The sequence below is a fragment of the Acanthochromis polyacanthus genome, chromosome 14, assembly GCF_021347895.1.
Source record: "Acanthochromis polyacanthus isolate Apoly-LR-REF ecotype Palm Island chromosome 14, KAUST_Apoly_ChrSc, whole genome shotgun sequence".
NCBI lineage: Eukaryota > Metazoa > Chordata > Actinopteri > Pomacentridae > Acanthochromis > Acanthochromis polyacanthus.
In genome coordinates, this window is record NC_067126.1 from 2996420 (window position 1) to 3014605 (window position 18186).

At 42.2% G+C, this 18186-nt stretch overlaps 1 protein-coding gene across 18 annotated transcripts in view; it reads right to left on the reverse strand.

Moving 5' to 3' along the window:
• Window positions 1–18186, reverse strand: part of LOC127537036 (NACHT, LRR and PYD domains-containing protein 3-like) — a 79639-nt gene that overhangs the window by 29718 nt on the left and 31735 nt on the right. For 3 of the 18 annotated variants that reach the window (XM_051958688.1, XM_051958686.1, XM_051958685.1), the window contains exons 8-10: window positions 8268–8441; window positions 7483–7656; window positions 6682–6855 (exon numbers count right to left, since the gene is read on the reverse strand). In XM_051958688.1, the coding sequence (XP_051814648.1) occupies window positions 6682–6855; window positions 7483–7656; window positions 8268–8441 (522 nt within the window). Of the gene's footprint in view, window positions 1–3568; window positions 4613–5896; window positions 6071–6681; window positions 6856–7482; window positions 7657–8267; window positions 8442–18186 lie in introns of those variants that run through there. The other 15 variants (XR_007946354.1, XM_051958692.1, XR_007946356.1 and 12 more) reach the window with 15 other exon arrangements.

Sequence of the window (18186 nt, forward strand, 5' to 3'; positions counted from 1 at the left end):
GTGTTCATCATTACTTTGGTCATATTCTGGGAGTTTATTTTTCCAATCTACACTGCAGTAAGAAGTCCTACAACATGTGAATCAGTCATTAAACAGCGTTAACCATTAGAGCAGGGATGGGCCACTTTAAGGACAGAGAGGGACACATTTTTCCCTCAACACCACCGGGGGCCACACTGTATCTGTGAGTTTTCATCATCGTCTGCTTCATATAAACACATTTTAAAGTTTATGAAAAACAAAGTAACACATATATCGTGGCAACTTACAGTGTTTATTGTTCTGGTTTTATAGTTTTTAACATTCAAATGAACTCTGCTCATGCTTCTGTAAAAAACACGTATTTTATACAAAAAAGTGCAGAACTCCAAGACAAAGTGCAACAACTAACGTTTATGTGGTAATGACTTAATTTGAACTATTTTTACACAACCCTGCTATTCCACAGGACGTTTCTAGTAAAGTCCTGAACAGAGCCTTCCTCACCTCCACCTGGATCTGAACATGTGTCCTAATGAGACACCTGTGGTCTCACCTGCTGCTGCACAATACTCTGAATGTCAGTGTCAGTTTATGTGCTTCCAGTCTGCATGAGTTGGAACAGAGTTTCATCTGTCAGACACAAACTCTTTCTGCAGCTCATCCATCTGATGTCAGTGTGCATCTGTAAATCTCCAGAGGCAGCATTCACCTCTTCCAAAAAGACAACACAGTTTGTGTGACTGAGAGCCCTGTTCCCCCCTCCAATAAGGTCAGTGACTTTGGTCACTAAATCCATGATGTGGATGAAGTTCACAGACGGCCTCCTGGAAATTAAAAATAAATAATACTCAGACTGTGAAAATACATTGCACACACATTATTATAAACTCCTCCAATAGAATCAGATCAATAGTTACCCACCTGATGTATGATCAGTGCAGTACGGGCCTTCAGCTCCGTTCTGATGGAGAAGACCAGAATCCAGTGTGTCTTCTCTGCATGGACCGTCGGTCACAACGGCCCCCATGCTCATTTCCTACCGTTTCTACTGCGCTGAATATATCCGTGTCCTTTGTGGTCTCATGCAAAGACACCAGTTTGAGTGACTCCTCATGAACTTCTGATGAACTGTCAATGGTTGTGGTGAAAATGAGGAGCTGGCTCACATCTGTCACATCTGTACTCTCATCCAGCACTAAGGAGAAATATTAGCAGTCATTCATTACTTCTTTTAGCTTTTCCTCAACATGATTTTAAATATCGATAATTCTTTGTGTCACTGTGTGACGAGACAAACGGTTTCAAAGTTTTTATCCATGTCATCTCTGAAAGACCCAGCCTGGACCTGGGATCTTTCTGCATGGAGTTTGCATGTTCTCCCTGTGCATGCGTGGGTTTTCTCCGGGTACTCCGGCTTCCTCCCACAGTCCAAAAACATGCTGAGGTTAATTGGTTCCTCTAAATTGTCCGTAGGTGTGAATGTGAGTGTGATTGTGTGTCTGTATATGTAGCCCTGTGACAGACTGGTGACCTGTCCAGGGTGTCCCCTGCCTTCACCTGAGTCAGCTGGGATAGACTCCAGCACCCCCCATGACCCTAGTGAGGATAAAGTGGTGTACAGAGGATGGATGGATCTCTGAAAGATTTAGAAATCTCTATTGCACACCATCTGACAGACCTGTCAGACAGAGGTTTCTTTGCTTTAGAGTTCAAAGGTAACAACATAAGAGGCCTTCAGAGCTGACTCCTGTGCAGTGGTGGTTTTGGTGAAAAGGCTCTGCTGTCGGTGAATTTTCCTTTTGAGGTCAGTGACGATAGCGGCTGCAGCGGCTCCACTGTTTCTTTCAGATTTGTCTTTGTGTGTGGTGGTGTTGTGACTAAAATTGAACTCTTTCATGGCTGGTTTTGTTTCATGACACACTAAACACATTGGTTTTCCTTTGAACTCTGTGAAGAGGGAATCTGTTTCTCATTTTACCTGAAAAATGCAGTTTTCCTGGTCAAGTTTCTGTTTTGGTGAGAACATCTTTGCTGCTATAAGATTAGCTTCCTCCTGTGTTCAATGAAGAAGAGAGCAGCTACTTGCTCAGCTAAAGGCCTCTGGTGCCTCTATTCATGCATTATTCAAACTCATATGGATGTAAAACAACATGTCCACTAAGTGTGATAAAATCAGTAACACCAAAATATAATGTTAAAAACAAAGCTAAGCTCCAATAAAAATACACATCTAAAAGAGCAAGTCATAGAGTATCCAATAATGCAGTTCATCATAGAATGGTTCCATCCTGAATGAACCCTTCTCTGCTTTCACATTACAGATGTTGGCGTCTTGTGAGGAAACTCCACTGCAGTGCATTTTTTGTCCAGGAGATGGAGACAGAATGTCCAACTGCTGTCCCAGTTTTTCATTCAGGTCTGTTGGATGGCAGGTTTTCAGTTAATCCACCTCCTTTCTCTTTGCTGTCTCTGTTGTTTTGACCAATCTAAATTTTTCCAGGTCAAAAACTGTGACATTGTCTATGGAGTGTTCCTGAAAGTGTAAATATAAACCGTGGCTCTGTCCATTCAGCGTATGTGATACAGATGTTGCTTCAGTCTGTCAATCAGTGAGTTCTGGTTTTCCCCCACATAGATTCTCAAAGGTTAGGGTTAGTAGGGGGAGTGTTAGTTGGGTTAGTCAGGGTAGGAGTAGTCAGGTTTGGGTTCTGCAGTTATCAGTGGATTACTGTGGAACTGAGGAAAACTAGTGGAGGTGATGGTTCTCAGGCAGGTTCTGCAGTTAGAAGGAACCTCTTTTCCCTCTGATTTCTACACTGTTCCACCACCTCCTTAAACATAGAACTGCAGGATAAAATGTCTCATTTCCTGGTTTACAGAAGCCTGGAAAGATTCATTATTCTGATGGCTGACAGAAGAACGTTGCATCAAGTCAATAATGTGTCACTTTAACCCCAGTTTAAAACAAATTCATGCTGAGACGAAAATTCAAGATTTTTCTTCAAGTCTCCTGTTAAACACAACTTAAGACTTCCAGCTGATAAACTTGATGTAATAATGTAGACAACAGTTCAAACTTTATTGAAATAATGTTTAAAAACTCAGAACTACTTCATGTAGATCTTTACATTTCTAATCAATAAATAATTAAATACAGCTTTGACTGCAGAGGAAAAGGTAATTCCTCAGAGTCAGTGTAGTTTGTTGGTTGGACATAATTTCATTCTTAGTCTTCAGACTGATGCCAGCTGTTATTTTCTTTAGTTGAATCCAAACATTATATTTTGGTCTCAGTGGTTTATAGGTGTTTATCTGGGATCTCCATCAGAGATAATGAGACTCACAGGAAGTTTCATTTCACCTCCTGGAAGAAATAAGAAGTCCCAGGAGCTGAAAGTCCAACAGAACTCAGTTAACATCAGGATCAGAGTTCAGGCTTCACTCAGGTTTGTTTTGTTCAAACTGCTGCTTCCTTTAACTTTGCTGTAAACCTGCAGACTGAACTGTGTTTTTCAGGAGGAAAACCACCTCAGTTCTACTGTCACATCACAGTTGAATTAAAACACAGAAAACACTTTATTCACTCTGTGGGAACAAAGAAACAAACTTTATTCAGTGTATTAAAGCAGACACTGTTGACTTGTCCGCTCAGTAAATCCTGCTGAAGGACTTCAGTCTCTGATCAACAGATTCTCTTCATCAAGTCAGTCTGTTGCAGCAGGACATCAGCACTGTGGAGAAACAGTGAAGCTCTGCTGAGGAGCATCAGGATTAGATCTCCATGTATCTGAACGTTTACAACGGGAAGAAAACCAGAGGAACATATTTACATTGATTGAGCTGTGATGAAGGAACAAACCTTCCTGCTGGCTCCATTCAGACTCACTGAAGAATAATCACACTTTGAGGATTCTCTTTCTGTCAAACACTGAAATTATTTCACTTTGCTGTTGTTCACTGACTTTACACCAAATCTACAGATAATAAACATGTTTTACTCTGTTCAGACAGTCAAACTCTGATTAAATCCACTTTGTTCAGGTTTTATCTTCTGTTACAAGTTATTTATCAGTTAAATGACGACACCAGGCTGCTGTTGGAGCCTCAAACGTTCATGCTGGATGTTGACTGATATCAGACATCAGTGGACTCAGAGCAGAGGACACATTCACAGGTCTGGACCCAGAGAGGCTGGATGGAGCTTTTTTCATTTCAACTCATCACATTGTTCAGAAAAGTTGTGTGTAAATTAACTGCAGTACTCCGTCATTCCACAGGGCGGCGCTGCAGCATTAAACATCCATCCAGGATCTACACAGGAGTCTCAGTTGAAGGACAGAGCAGCAGCAGAGCAGTCCACATCCACTGATGATCCTCTGTCACATCCACAGGAACACAGGGACCATGCTGGACAGCTGTTCTCACATCAGTTCATTCTGCAGCACTGACACTCATCTCCACTTCTTCTGCTTCCTGTCAGTCACTGCTGCATGAAGCTCTCCACCTCCCAGTAACATGGACCAGTCAGAGTCTCTACACACCAGCTGCTGCTGCTGCTTCAACCTCTGGATCATCAGGACACACTTCATCCTCTCAGAACAAACACCGTCCTGATCAGCATCACTTCCATCTGCAGAGAGAAGAAGAAAGATGAGAGGAGATGAATGAGTTTGATCAGCAGCTCATCAGGACTTCAGACGTGTTCAGAGCAGCAGCTTCATGTTAACGTGTTGGAGTGAACACACTGAGCTCCAAGCTCACACACCTGCACACACTGTCAGCATCAGGTGTGTTTCTCTGCACATTTCACTGCATCCACAGTGGAAACAAACTGCTGACAGTCATCAAGCTTCATTACTGCACAAACTCTTCACTCATGGATTTACTGCTGCTCCATTTAAACCAACAGTCTCTGAGTGTCCATCAACATCTCATCTGCTCCAGAAAAACTCAGAGTCTGGCAGCAAAGAGACACTAAATATGTTCAAATGCTTCTGGAAGCTTCAAAACCTGGAAAAATACTGAGAGTCAAACAGGACATTTATGGAAAAATAAAGATATTTGTAGCAGAATTAAGTTCAGTTAAACATTCGTTTTATGATCAAGTTAATAATAGTTTTGTGATTTCACTGATATAAAATCTGTAATTTGACAAAATGATCAAATATCAGTGAAATAACCCAATTATTTATCATTTTAAAGTCATAATACTCAGAATGTTTTCTTCAAATAGCAGCAAATATGTGATTAATATTTTGATTTTCTGATGATTTAAATAGAGTAAAAATTGTGTAATTTTGAGGCCAAACACTGTAAAAGAACAAATTAATAATTGTGACATTATTTAGTTTTATCCTGTTTGTTTCCACAGTTTACATGTAAATAAAAACATTCTGTGATTTTACTTCATCTAATGATTGAACAAAATGATGAAATGTGGGTAAAATGAGAGGAAATGTTGAGAGAATTACTAAATGCTGTGAAATAAGAGGCGCTGGTTTGCAGGCTTCAGTCTCACTGATCTCAGAGCTGTGACAAACATCACACTGATCAGCTGATCACTGTTGGAATGAGACAACAAACAGTGAGATCAGATCTGATGAACACTTTGATGAAGGAGGACCACTGTCTCTGCACATCTGGAAGGCTGTCAGCTGGAATCAGCTTTATTTCCTCAACACATCAACACAACAACAACAGTTGGCTTCACATCCATCAAACACACCATGACAACAAGCTTGTGGCTCCTCTGATTGGCTGACTGCTGTCTCTGTGTTTCTGTCTCCATTCTGCTCTCACAGCTTCACTGAGAAGCTGCAGGTTTACAGGAGACACTGGATCTTTGCTTTGATACTGACTGTGTTTAGTAGAAAACTGCTGGAAGCAGCAGAGACTGATGGAACCTTCTACTGACCTCAGAGTCTTCAGGCTGCAGTCTGGACTCTCCACAAGATCTAACAGATGTTTCACTAATGAAACCTTCAGGGTGTTTCCTCTCAGGTCCAGATGTTCCAGATGGGAGGGGTTGGACTTCAGAGCTGAGACCAGAGAATCACAGCTGATCTCTGACAAACTGCATTTCTCCAATCTGAATAAAGAATAAAAGATGTGTATAAAATCATTGATGATCCATCAGATGTGTTCAGGTTCTGAATGTGCAGATCAACATTACTTTGTCCTCATCAATCAGCTTTTCTCTAAAAGCAGCACAGTGACTTTGTCCTTCTCTTATTGTGGATCATCATCATGTCAGCCTTCTACACACATCATCCACATGTCAGCACAACATTCATCCACCTATTCATGTCCACACATCAGTAACATGCTGCATCATCAACAGGATCAGGATCAGTCAAATAAAACTCAACACAAACCAAAGAAATATTTAGACTTCACTCACTAAACTTTGTCTCTTCAAACTGATCTGAGTTCAGAGGATCTTCTGGATCCAGATGTGACTCTTCAGCTCAAATTACAAACATTCATTTACTTTAACAACTAACATTCAACATTTTCTACACTTTCTGCTACAAACACTCCACTTTTGTCACAACAAACTCAATTTAGGACAAAAACAGAAAATGTGAACCGGAGCAGATTTACAGCTTCATGGATGGAAGTTCTGTTGAACAGAAATGAGCTTCAGTTGTCATTAAACACATCAGATCTACAACAGTAACAGACAGTCAGTGAACTGACCTCAGAGTCTTCAGGATGCAGTCTGGACTCTCCACAAAACCACTCAGATGTTTCACTCCTGAATCCTTCAGTTTGTTCAAGCTCAGGTCCAGATGTTCCAGATGTGAGGGGTTGGACTTCAGAGCTGAGACCAGAGAATCACAGCTGATCTCTGACAAACTGCAGCCCTCCAGTCTTAACAAAGAACAAAAGATGTGAGTTGAGGAGACAAAGTTCCTGCTTGAAATCATTCAGAGTTTCATCATGAGTTCAGAGCTGAAGAAATCTGGATTTCTATGCATCAAGTCAACCTTAAATCTCCTGCAAATGTTCTTTTCATACATGCAGCTTCATCAATGAGATCTGTTCATTTATTCTACCAGAGGAGAAGCTGCTGGACCACAGAGGACAAATACATTTGCTTCCAGGACAGAAAGGTGAAAGCATCTAAAGGTTAAGCAGCAGATAAAGCCACTGTCTTTACTTCAGTCATCTTACAGCTCCAAATGCTGGAAAGGATGAAGGAGAGAGTTTGTGCCACTGGTGAGCTTCCAGTTAAAGTGTTGCAGTGATGTGACACACAACAGGTGCTGACAGGTGAGGAGAGTTCTTCTACTCACTGACTTCTATCAGCTCAGCACAGAGAACTTTAAGGACACTTTAGCTTTGAGTCTGGACTGAGTCTAGACTTTATGACTCCCTACTACATTTAAAAAGAAAAACTCTGTGGATGATTCACAGCAGTCATTAAAACTGATGAGAAAAAAAGAAACATTCACCCAAAGATGAGAACTTTGAATCACTGAAAACATGATGTCTGACCTCAGAGTCTTCAGGATGCAGTCTGGACTCTCCACAAAACCACTCAGATGTTTCACTCCTGAATCCTTCAGGTGGTTGTAGCTCAGGTCCAGATGTTCCAGATGGGAGGGGTTGGACTTCAGAGCTGAGACCAGAGAATCACAGCTGATCTCTGACAAACCACAGCGCCACAATCTGAATAAAGAATCAAAGATGTGTATAAAATCATTGATGATCCATCAGATGTGTTCAGGTTCTGAATGTGCAGATCAACATTACTTTGTCCTCATCAATCAGCTTTTCTCTAAAAGCAGCACAGTGACTTTGTCCTTCTCTTATTGTGGATCATCATCATGTCAGCCTTCTACACACATCATCCACATGTCAGCTCAACATTCATCCACCTATTCATGTCCACACATCAGTAACATGCTGCATCATCAACAGGATCAGGATCAGTCAAATAAAACTCAACACAAACCAAAGAAATATTTAGACTTCACTCACTAAACTTTGTCTCTTCAAACTGATCTGAGTTCAGAGGATCTTCTGGATCCAGATGTGACTCTTCAGCTCAAATTACAAACATTCATTTACTTTAACAACTAACACTCAACATTTTCTACACTTTCTGCAACAAACACTCCACTTTTGTCACAACAAACTCAATTTAGGACAAAAACAGAAAATGTGAAGCAGAGCAGATTTACAGCTTCATGGATGGAAGTTCTGTTGAACAGAAATGAGCTTCAGTTGTCATTAAACACATCAGATCTACAACAGTAACAGACAGTCAGTGAACTGACCTCAGAGTCTTCAGGATGCAGTCTGGACTCTCCACAAAACCACTCAGATGTTTCATTCCTGAATCCTTCAGGTTGTTCCAGCTCAGGTCCAGATGTTCCAGATGGGAGGGGTTGGACTTCAGAGCTGAGACCAGAGAATCACAGCTGATCTCTGACAAACTGCAGTGAAACAATCTGAATAAAGAATAAAAGATGTGAGTTGAGGAGACAAAGTTCCTGCTTGAAATCATTCAGAGTTTCATCATGAGTTCAGAGCTGAAGAAGCTTCAGAAGGTCCAAGTTCAGAAAATGGAAACTGCCCTCCTGGACTGCCACATCCCATTATCCCCCTCACTCTGCCTACTGGGAGACATATCATCCACCACACTTAACCCTTCATACACTCAACTCCTGCTGACAGCCCTTACCATCGCCAAGAAAACCATACTCACTAACTGGAAATCAAAAACGTCAATAAGCATACCCCAATGGAAAAAATTCTCATCTGACCATATTCTTACAGAGTACCAATCAACAATACCTGATTTTATGACAATGGATCCCCCCAATTTCAAACCACACTCATAAATTTCCTACAAAACTAATTTGTTGACCAGCTCCTCTAATGTTTCATCCATTTGCAACTTTTTATTTCCCACTGCAGAAAAGCCTACTTTCTTGCCTGTTTTTTTTTTTTTTTTTTTTTAATTTTATTTTTGTTTTTGCTGCCTTGGTTTACTATTTATTATTATTATTATTATTATTATCGTTATTGTTTTCTGTATTGATTTACTTGTACTATTTTTGTTTGCTATTGTATATAGTTTAAAAACGGATGGGGGATGAGAGGAGAGAGGATGGGGGAGGAGTGAAGGGGGAAGGGGAAATAAAAAGGGAAAAAAAAGGATAATAAAAAATAAATAAATAAATAAAATAAAATACATATATATTTATAAAGAAGAATAAGGGGGAAGGAGAGGGGAAGAAGGAGGGAAGAAAAGGGAAAAGGAAAAAAAAAGGAAAAAAGAAATCTTGTGACACATTATCCCTCAGTTTTGTTGTTTTTTTTGTTTGTTTTTTTTTTTTTTGGGGGGGGGGGTTATGCATCACAAAATCGACAAATACATACTACCATCAAGTGAGCCTGTCAGGGCTCCTTCCTCACCCCCGTCCTTCCCACCTGACATCCCCAATACCCTTTCCCATCTGGTTCTTCTCCCTCTCTTGCTCCCCTCTTCCATTCATGCTCCCCTCTCTGTCACTCAGTTTCTCTCTGTCTCCCATCCACTCCTCTGCCCTGTCTTTCCCTTACAGCTCGGTGCCTGAGTGGAGTTCAGCTTCCCAGCTGACTCCACTCAGGCAATCAACCACCTCCACGGCTCCCGGACAGCTGAAGGACATCGACCTGATTACACACCTCAGCAATAAGAACCGGCTCATCCTTCCACTCCCTGCCAGATTGTTGAACAAAGACCATGCAGTTCAGTTCACTCTCTAGCCTCTTGCATAATCTGTTGAGTTCCTGCCTCTTTTCCTTACGTTGTTTTCTCCTGCCTCCGCTCAGACCCAGCTGTCCGGGATCCAGCCACCCAGAACCCTCGTCCGTTTTCCCCAGCAATTCATCACCGGTTTCCTCCTGCCTGGACCCCCCATTCCTGCCTGGATCCCCTGTTCCTGCCTGGACCCCCGTTCCTGCCTGGACCCCTTCTGTTCCTGCCTGGACCCCCCGTTCCTAGCCACTATTCACCCCCCAACAATAAAGCACTTTCTTTCCAGCCAGCCCTGGTAGTGTGGCTCTCTGCTCGGGTCCAACCCGCTCATCCGTGACAGAACAATCTGGCCAACAACAGGACCCGGAAATCCCACCACCAGGGTTTGGAACAATTCTCTTCCCCCCCACAGCCTCCTCCATCACCGCTATTGGAACCCCTTTTACACTGCTCCTCACCTCGTTTCCCGATTCTCCAGTTCCCATGACAAGTTTTGACACTTCCTCTCCCTTCTGGGGAACCCGCCTGGCAATAAAACCACCTTCCAAGAGGCAGCATGGACCCCGGAGGAGAGGTACTCAGTCTCCGCCTTTTTCTATTTCCTCCCAAGAACTGTGTGATGTTTTGTTGGACCGAGCCCTTGGTTTGCCTCCCCCCAGCTTCTCATATGAGAGCCAGCCCGAAATTGTCTCCCTGCCTGCTCGGGAGTCAGCCGGCAAGCGACCTGGCTGCCGGAAACGAAACGCCAGGAGTTGCCCCGGCTCCAGTTCCACAGAGACCCCACGCTAACACTCCGCCTTCTGTCTATATGGGGGCCATATTCCTGTCATCCACTCCCCGGAACCAGACCTCTGTTCCCCTGAACCAGACCCTGAACCAGACCTCTGTTCCCCTCAACCAGACCCTGAACCAGACCTCTGTTCCTCCGAACCAGACCTCTGTTCCCCAGAACCAGACCTCGAACCAGACCTCTGTTCCCCAGAACCGGACCCCGGCACAGTTCTCGGAACCCCGGAACCAGACCCCGACCCCAAGAGAGGACTCGACTGATGATTCGACCTGGACTCAAGGCTCCTCCCTGGTAGTTCTCTTTTCCTGTCTGGAGAACAGTGTATACTTTATTGCACTACGTGATCTACATGATGAGTGGAGGAAGGAGGAGACAGTGATCCGGGGTCTTCGATTAGCGGCTCAGCAACCGGGGCTAATTGGCTATTTACCCGACTACATTCAGGAGTTCCTGGACACCCCCCTGACCAACATGCCCGGTCCTCTGAGACTTACCCCTGGCAGCCAACTAGATTCGGATTCCCCGCAACAGGAAGAACCACCCGCCGAGAGACCCAGCCGCCGTAGACACCGTGCCAGGAGGCACCGTGGCCCCCCCGGCTCCAGCTCCGGAGGGCTTAGGCACCTCCTCACTCTCCGATCTAGCCCAGACCTTCATGGACACTCTGGCAGAGGTGGTCGACGCCCTGCCTCCAGTCCCTGCGGTGGTCGACGCCCCATCTCCAGTCCCTGCGGTGGTCGACGCCCCGCCTCCAGTTCCCGTGGGGGTCGACGCCCCGCCTCCTGTTCCTGGGACCTCAGCGGCCTTAGAAAGGCATAAGGCCTCCCCCGAGTCCCTTAAGAGGCTCTGCGCCTTCCCTCCAGCTCTGCCCCCGGAGGGTCCCCTGGATCCTGCTCCGCCCCCGGAGGGGCCCCTGGATCCTGCTCCGCCCCCGGAGGGGCCCCTGGATCCTGCGCCGCCCCCGGAGGGGCCCCTGGATCCTGCGCCGCCCCCGGAGCTGTGTTCAGTCCGGCCCGGCCTCCTAGCCACTATTCACCCCCCAACAATAAAGCACTTTCTTTCCAGCCAGCCCTGCTAGTGTGGCTCTCTGCTCGGGTCCAACCCGCTCATCCGTGACAGAGCCGGCAGTAAGCTTCACTTTTTTTAATGCATCACACCTAAACAGGCATACAAAACAATCATTTTTTTTTAAAATATATTTTTATTGGAGAAAAGATAACAATAATACAATACTTTCAATCACAAAATACAAGTCAACATATTTTTTTTTTAAACATAAACAGTAACAAACCCCCCCATCCACTCCCAAGCAGAGCTCAATATGACCAACATACATATTATTGGATATTTATGCAATACAAAAAGAGAACAACAGTCATAGGCATACATTCAATCAGGCAGTACCTCTAAATTAGTGAAATATGAAATAAAGGGTTGCCATATCTGATAAAACTTAGCTGTACATCCTCTCATTGTGTATTTAATTTTCTCAAGTTTAAAAAAAAACATGACATCTTTAAGCCACCGAGAAAAAGGATATTTAGCCGACTTCCAATGCAACAATAATAAACGTCTAGCTAGTAGGGATGTAAAAGCAATAATATCCTTTTGTATAGAGCTAAGTGCTAACACAGGGTCAGGAATCCCAAATATAGCAATCAAAGGACATGGTTGGAGGTTTACCTCAAGGACAGTTGACGTAAAATAACCCGTCCAAAAACCTTTTACATCAGGACAAAGAAAAAACATGTCGCTAAGATGATAAGGAGAGCCTTTGCATTTATCACACATGTCTGCCACTTCAGGATACAGTTCAGAGAGTCTGGATTTAGAGAAATGGACCCTGTATAATACCTTAAATTGAATAAGTCCAAGACGAGCACAAGAGGTGGTAGATCATACCCTCGCTAAAGCCTGTTCCCAGGACTCATCGTTTATTTGTACCCCCAGTTCTCTTTCCCATGTACACTTGACTTTAACATTTGAGTGGTTGTTGAGTGCCAAAATAAAACCATATAACTTAGAAATATTACCTCTGTGCTGAGGAATAAATGACAGCATGGTTTCCCACCGCTGTTTCGGAGGTAAAAAGGGGAAATTGGGGAAACCTTTAGCAACAAAACTGCGAACTTGGAGATAGTGAAACAGATGAGAAACAGGTAGATTGTAACGAGATGATAAATTGGCAAAATTAGCAAAGACACCATCTATGTACAGATGCTTAAGTTGTGTAGTACCCTGAGCTCGCCATACTGAAAATGCTGAATCCGAAATAGATGGAGGAAATAAATGGTTGTTATTTAGAGGGCCCAAAGGAGACACTGATGCAAATTTAAAGTGCCGTCTAAATTGATACCAAATCTTAAGTGTGTTAAGAAACACTTGATTGTTAGTATAAAGAGCGGGTTTTATGGGTAAGGAAGAACAAAGCAGGGCAGGTATAGAAGATCCCCTACAGGATGATAGTTCCAATTTACACCAAGAGGATCCGGGAGATTTTAACCAGTAGCAGAGCTTATGAATGTGAGCAGCCCAATAGTAGGCTAAAAAATCGGGTAAAGCAAGACCTCCACTAAGTCTGCATCTCTGCAGTAAAGTTTTCCGAATTCTAGGTGACTTCCCACCCCAAATAAAAGAACAAATTATCTTGTCCAGTGAATCAAAAAAATGTTTTGGCAGAAAAAGAGGAATCGACTGGAATAAAAATAAAAATTTGGGTAATATATTCATTTTAACAACATTAATCTTGCCAATTAATGATAGGGAGAGGTTATCCCATCGTTTAATATCAGATGTAATCTTAGAAATAAGAGGAGTAAAATTAGCAGATGCGAGGCTAGATAAAGAATGAGTCACGTTAACACCTAGATATTTAAACCCCGAAGGACTAAATTGAAAAGGTGAATCTTCCTGTTGAAGATGACATGCTGTAACATTAATGGGATAGCACACACTTTTCCCTAGGTTTAATTTATAACCTGAAAAGGTGCTAAAATTATCCAAAATACTTAAGACAGCAGGGATAGAATGTAGAGGATCAATTAAATACAATAACAAATCATCTGCAAACAGCGATAATTTATATTCAATTCCGTTGCGAGTAATTCCTTTGAATAAGGGGGAAGATCTTAATGTAATAGAAAGAGGCTCAATAGCAATAGCAAATAGCAAAGGTGACAAAGGACAACCTTGGTGACATCCACGTCCAAGGGCAAAGTGATCAGAGTAAACGTCATTAGTATGGACCCTGGCTTTAGGAGATGAATAAAGGAAGTGAATCCATGAAATAAATTTATCCCCAAAACCAAATTTCCTCAAAACCGCAAATAGGTACTCCCACTCTACCCTATCAAAAGCCTTTTCAGCATCTAAAGAGATCACCAGTTCAGGAAGTTCAGCCGAATGTTTCGAGTAAATTATATTAAATAGTGTATAAGTATTAAAAAACAACTGACGGCCCTTTATGAAACCATTTTGCTCTTCAGAAATTATTTGAGGAAGCACATTCTCTAAATGAGATGCAATTACTTTAGCCAACACCTTTAAATCAGCATTAAGCAGAGATAATGGTCTATAGGAACCACAGCTGGTTGGGTCTTTGTCACTTTTTAGAAGGAGAGCTATAGTAGCGTGAGTTAAAGTTGGTGGTAATGAACCTCTTTCTAAGGATTCATTAAATACAGCTAAAAGTAATGGAGTCAATTTACCAGTGAATATTTTAAAGAATTCAGTTGGAAACCCGTCAGGGCCTGGGGCTTTGTTAGATTGGATGGCTTTAATTGCATTAGATACTTCTTCAAGGGAGAGTGAAGAGTCCAGTTGTCCAGCAGTATTAGCATCAATGATGGGATTTGAAAGGTTCTGAAGAAATTCATTCATTTTGGTGTTGTCTGTAGGAAATTCAGATTTGTATAATGAAGAATAATATGGTTTAAAAGTAGCGTTTATTTCCTGAGAATCCATAGTGATAGTGCCATTAGCATTTTTAATGCAAGGTATCAAACAGGAAGTGGCTTGACGCCGTAACTGATGTGCCAATAAACGACTGGCCTTATCACCATGTTCGTAGTATGAGCCACGACTGCGTAGCAACAAGCGCTCAGCCTCTTTAGTTGAAATGAGATCAAATTCTGCTTGCAAATCTAAGCGCTGCTTCAGTAGTTCCGGAGAAGGATTCAGGGCATATCTTTGATCAAGGTTTCTGATTGCAGATGTAAGTTTATTTATCTTAACAGTATTTTTTTGTTAGAAAAAGCAGAATAGGAAATTATTTGGCCTCTCAGGTAACATCTGAGTGTCTCCCAAAGCAATGAATATGAAGAGTCATCATTCTGATTGAAAAACAAGAACTCATCAATAGATTTTGAAATGAAATCACAAAACTCTTTATCTGCCAAAAGAAGAGAGTTAAGTCTCCAAGGAGGTGGGCTGCGCACATGGTTGGAAAACTGAATATCTAACAGCAAAGGTGACTGGTCAGATATCACAATGCCTAAATAATCAGAGGAACTTACACAAGAATTAAGGGTACTGTCAATAAAAAAATAATCTATCCTAGGGTATGAAAGGTGCACCGGGGAGAAAAAGGAAATTTTTTAATAGAAGGGTTACGACATCTCCACGGATCAATTAAACCATTCTGCTTCATAAAATCAGAGAACGTTTTAGACATAGCAGACTGAGTCAAATTACGAGGGTTAGAACGATCCAAGTTGGGGTCTAAAACACAATTTAAATCTCCTCCCAGGATCAGCAGGTGAGTATCAAGAGAGGGGATATTACTGAGCAGTCTGTTGGCAAATTCGGCATCATTGAAGTTTGGGGCATATACATTTACCAACAAAACCTTTTTTTGCATTAGGGTACCAACAACTATAATATATCTGCCATTCCTATCAGCAATAACATCAGTGGAGGAGAACTGAACTTTCTTATTAATTAAAATGGCAACTCCTCTTGCTCTTGAATTAAAATTAGAATGGAAGACTTGGCCTACCCAAGGGCAATGTAATCTATGGTGATCTTTAATGCAAAGGTGAGTCTCCTGTAAAAATACTATATCAGAGTTTAAACGATTCAAATGTGCGAAAACCTTAGATCTCTTAACAGGGTTACCCATACCTCTAATATTCCAACTAATAAATCTGAGAGGTGTGCCTAACCCAGCTATGCTGGGAACAATATTGCCACTAGTCATTTAAATAAGGAAAACAAAAATCCGAAAAGCTAATGGTCATAGAGAGCCCGATAAACAAACCCCTAGTAACAAACACACTCAAAGTCTCCTCATAACTACAGAACAAAGGAGACAGCAGTGTTTCCCACAAAAACCAAAAGTTGTCCATCGTACTGTTGAACAACACGGAGATCGAGCAGAACAAACAGCAAAAAAGGGAAGACCCCTGCCAACTTCAACACTATTTAACAATATGCGCGTAATGATAAACAATATGCTGAAAGAGCTCACATTGAAAAATATTTTATCTACAGATATATATACCAGTAACCTCAAAAAGGTGTTCACCATTACATAAGTCAAATTCCCACTCAAATCACGAGTGCAGTAATAAAGTGCGTGGAGATGTAAATTAACAAAAACACAGTAAATCCTGAACAGATAAATACAAAAAATAATAAAATGAGGTAGTAGTAACCTGTTCCTAAGCACAAACTTTTAATATAACCGTGTTAAGTAGGAACGTGAAAAAAATGCTTATAAACAGACAATGGTAAGATTAACCCTGTCAGTGAAACAAGTCAGAAAGCCCTCTAAATGCACAAGCTTCTGAGAACATCAACTCCAAACAGTAACAATACACTGACATGAAAAGCTATTATAGCTCACCCAGAAATCAAGGTTTTAACATAATCGTTGGCTTCCTCTGCTGAAACGAAGTCCTTCTCAACACCATTGTATGTGATGCGAAGTCTCGCTGGATGCATCAGGCCATATCGAGCACCTTCAATACCACGAAGTTGCCGCCTAACCTCACTGAATGCCGCCCGAGCCCGGGCTATCTTGGCGGTGTGGTCGGGGAAAACAGAGATGATCAAGTCCCTCACTTTAATCTGCCGGAGCTCTCTGGCGCGACGTAAAATGTCCACGCAATCGCTGTAGTAATGGAATCTGCACACAATGGCTCGTGGACGTTCGCCAAGCTTGGGTTTGGGTTGGAGAGTCCGATGGGACCGATCCAAAAGCGGCTCTTTAACCAGACCAAAGGCTTCCTTTAGTAGGGCAGCTACAGCGGTTGTGGTATGGGTGTCAGGACCCTCTGGTACTCCCAATATCCTGACGTTGTTACGCCGTGCCCTGGACTCTAAGTCTTCACATTTATTTTCCAGCTTGGCAACACTTGCTGTGAGACACTTGATGGTAGTTTTCATTTCGGCGACATCATCGGAGCACTCGGTGAGAGCATGCTCCATCTCCCTGACCGTACCTTTTAGCTCGGACATGGTAGCATCGGTAGCAGCTTTGTCATTCGCCAACTGTGTCTTCACTGCCTGCAGGTCGAGCTTAATAGTAGACAGAGCATCCCCGAGAGTATCCTGGAGCTCCTTTTTGAAAATATCAGCAATGTCTTTTCTCAACGAGGCCAGCAGCTCGAGTTTAAGGGCAGCAACATCAGGGCTAGCTTGCGTCGAGGCGGCCTCTATAGGGGCCGACAGCTCACACGAGGATGAAGATGCGGATTGTGCACGAGGCCTCAGCTGCGTCTGAATAGTATTGCGAGTTTTAGAGTTCTTTCCAGCCATCTAATCCAATCCAGTGATACACTTCCAAAAGAAAGGTATTAAGAAAAAGGGCAAGACTGTATAAAGTGTACGAAAAGCGCAGAAGAATAACAATTTAATCGTAAATGGCAGGAGCTTCCAAACTCACAACCTACTCCATTAATGCTCAGCAGCGCCCCATACAAAACAATCATTAACAAGGAATCAATCTGTTGCTTGAAGTTTAATTTTCTTTGGACAGTTCCTTCCTACAGGTCTTTTCAACTATTATTGCCATTACTGCTACTCTGACTAAATTTAATTAATTTTCCCTTCAAATATATTTTGTTACATTTCCTTGTTCCTTGTTTTTTTTTTCTTCTCCTTTCTTTTGCTCCCTCATCTCCCCCTCAATTTAACATTATCATACTATAATGTGTGTCTACTTCTTTTTGTTGTCTGTTTGCCATGTTTCTTTTTCCTATTTTTTATTTACTTGTTTTTTAGTGATTTATTATTATGAAATTACTGTTTAAAACACTGCCTCTGCTTAAGCCCTCCTCATTATCTCTGATGTTATTTTTATTGTTATAACCAGCGAAACAACCACCAAGAAAGTACCACAAACTAGCACATGTACACGCTCACCCCTACTCTCCCGCACACACACAATACTCACAACCTATTGTATGTTTCAATTATGTACCCCTGTTGTCTGTTTTTTTTTTTTTTGCTTGTTTGTTGCACAATGTTTTGTATGCTTACATGTTATTAAATGTGAATAAAGGGGGAAAAAAATGGAAACTCCAAGCAGCTGAAGCCAACAGGATGCAGCTTCAAACAGTCCAACAGAAGCAGTGAAGAAGAGCTCTCATTAATATTAATGACAACATGCTGCTGCTTCAATAAAGACGGAGTGACTTCAGCTCTGAAACTCTGCAGC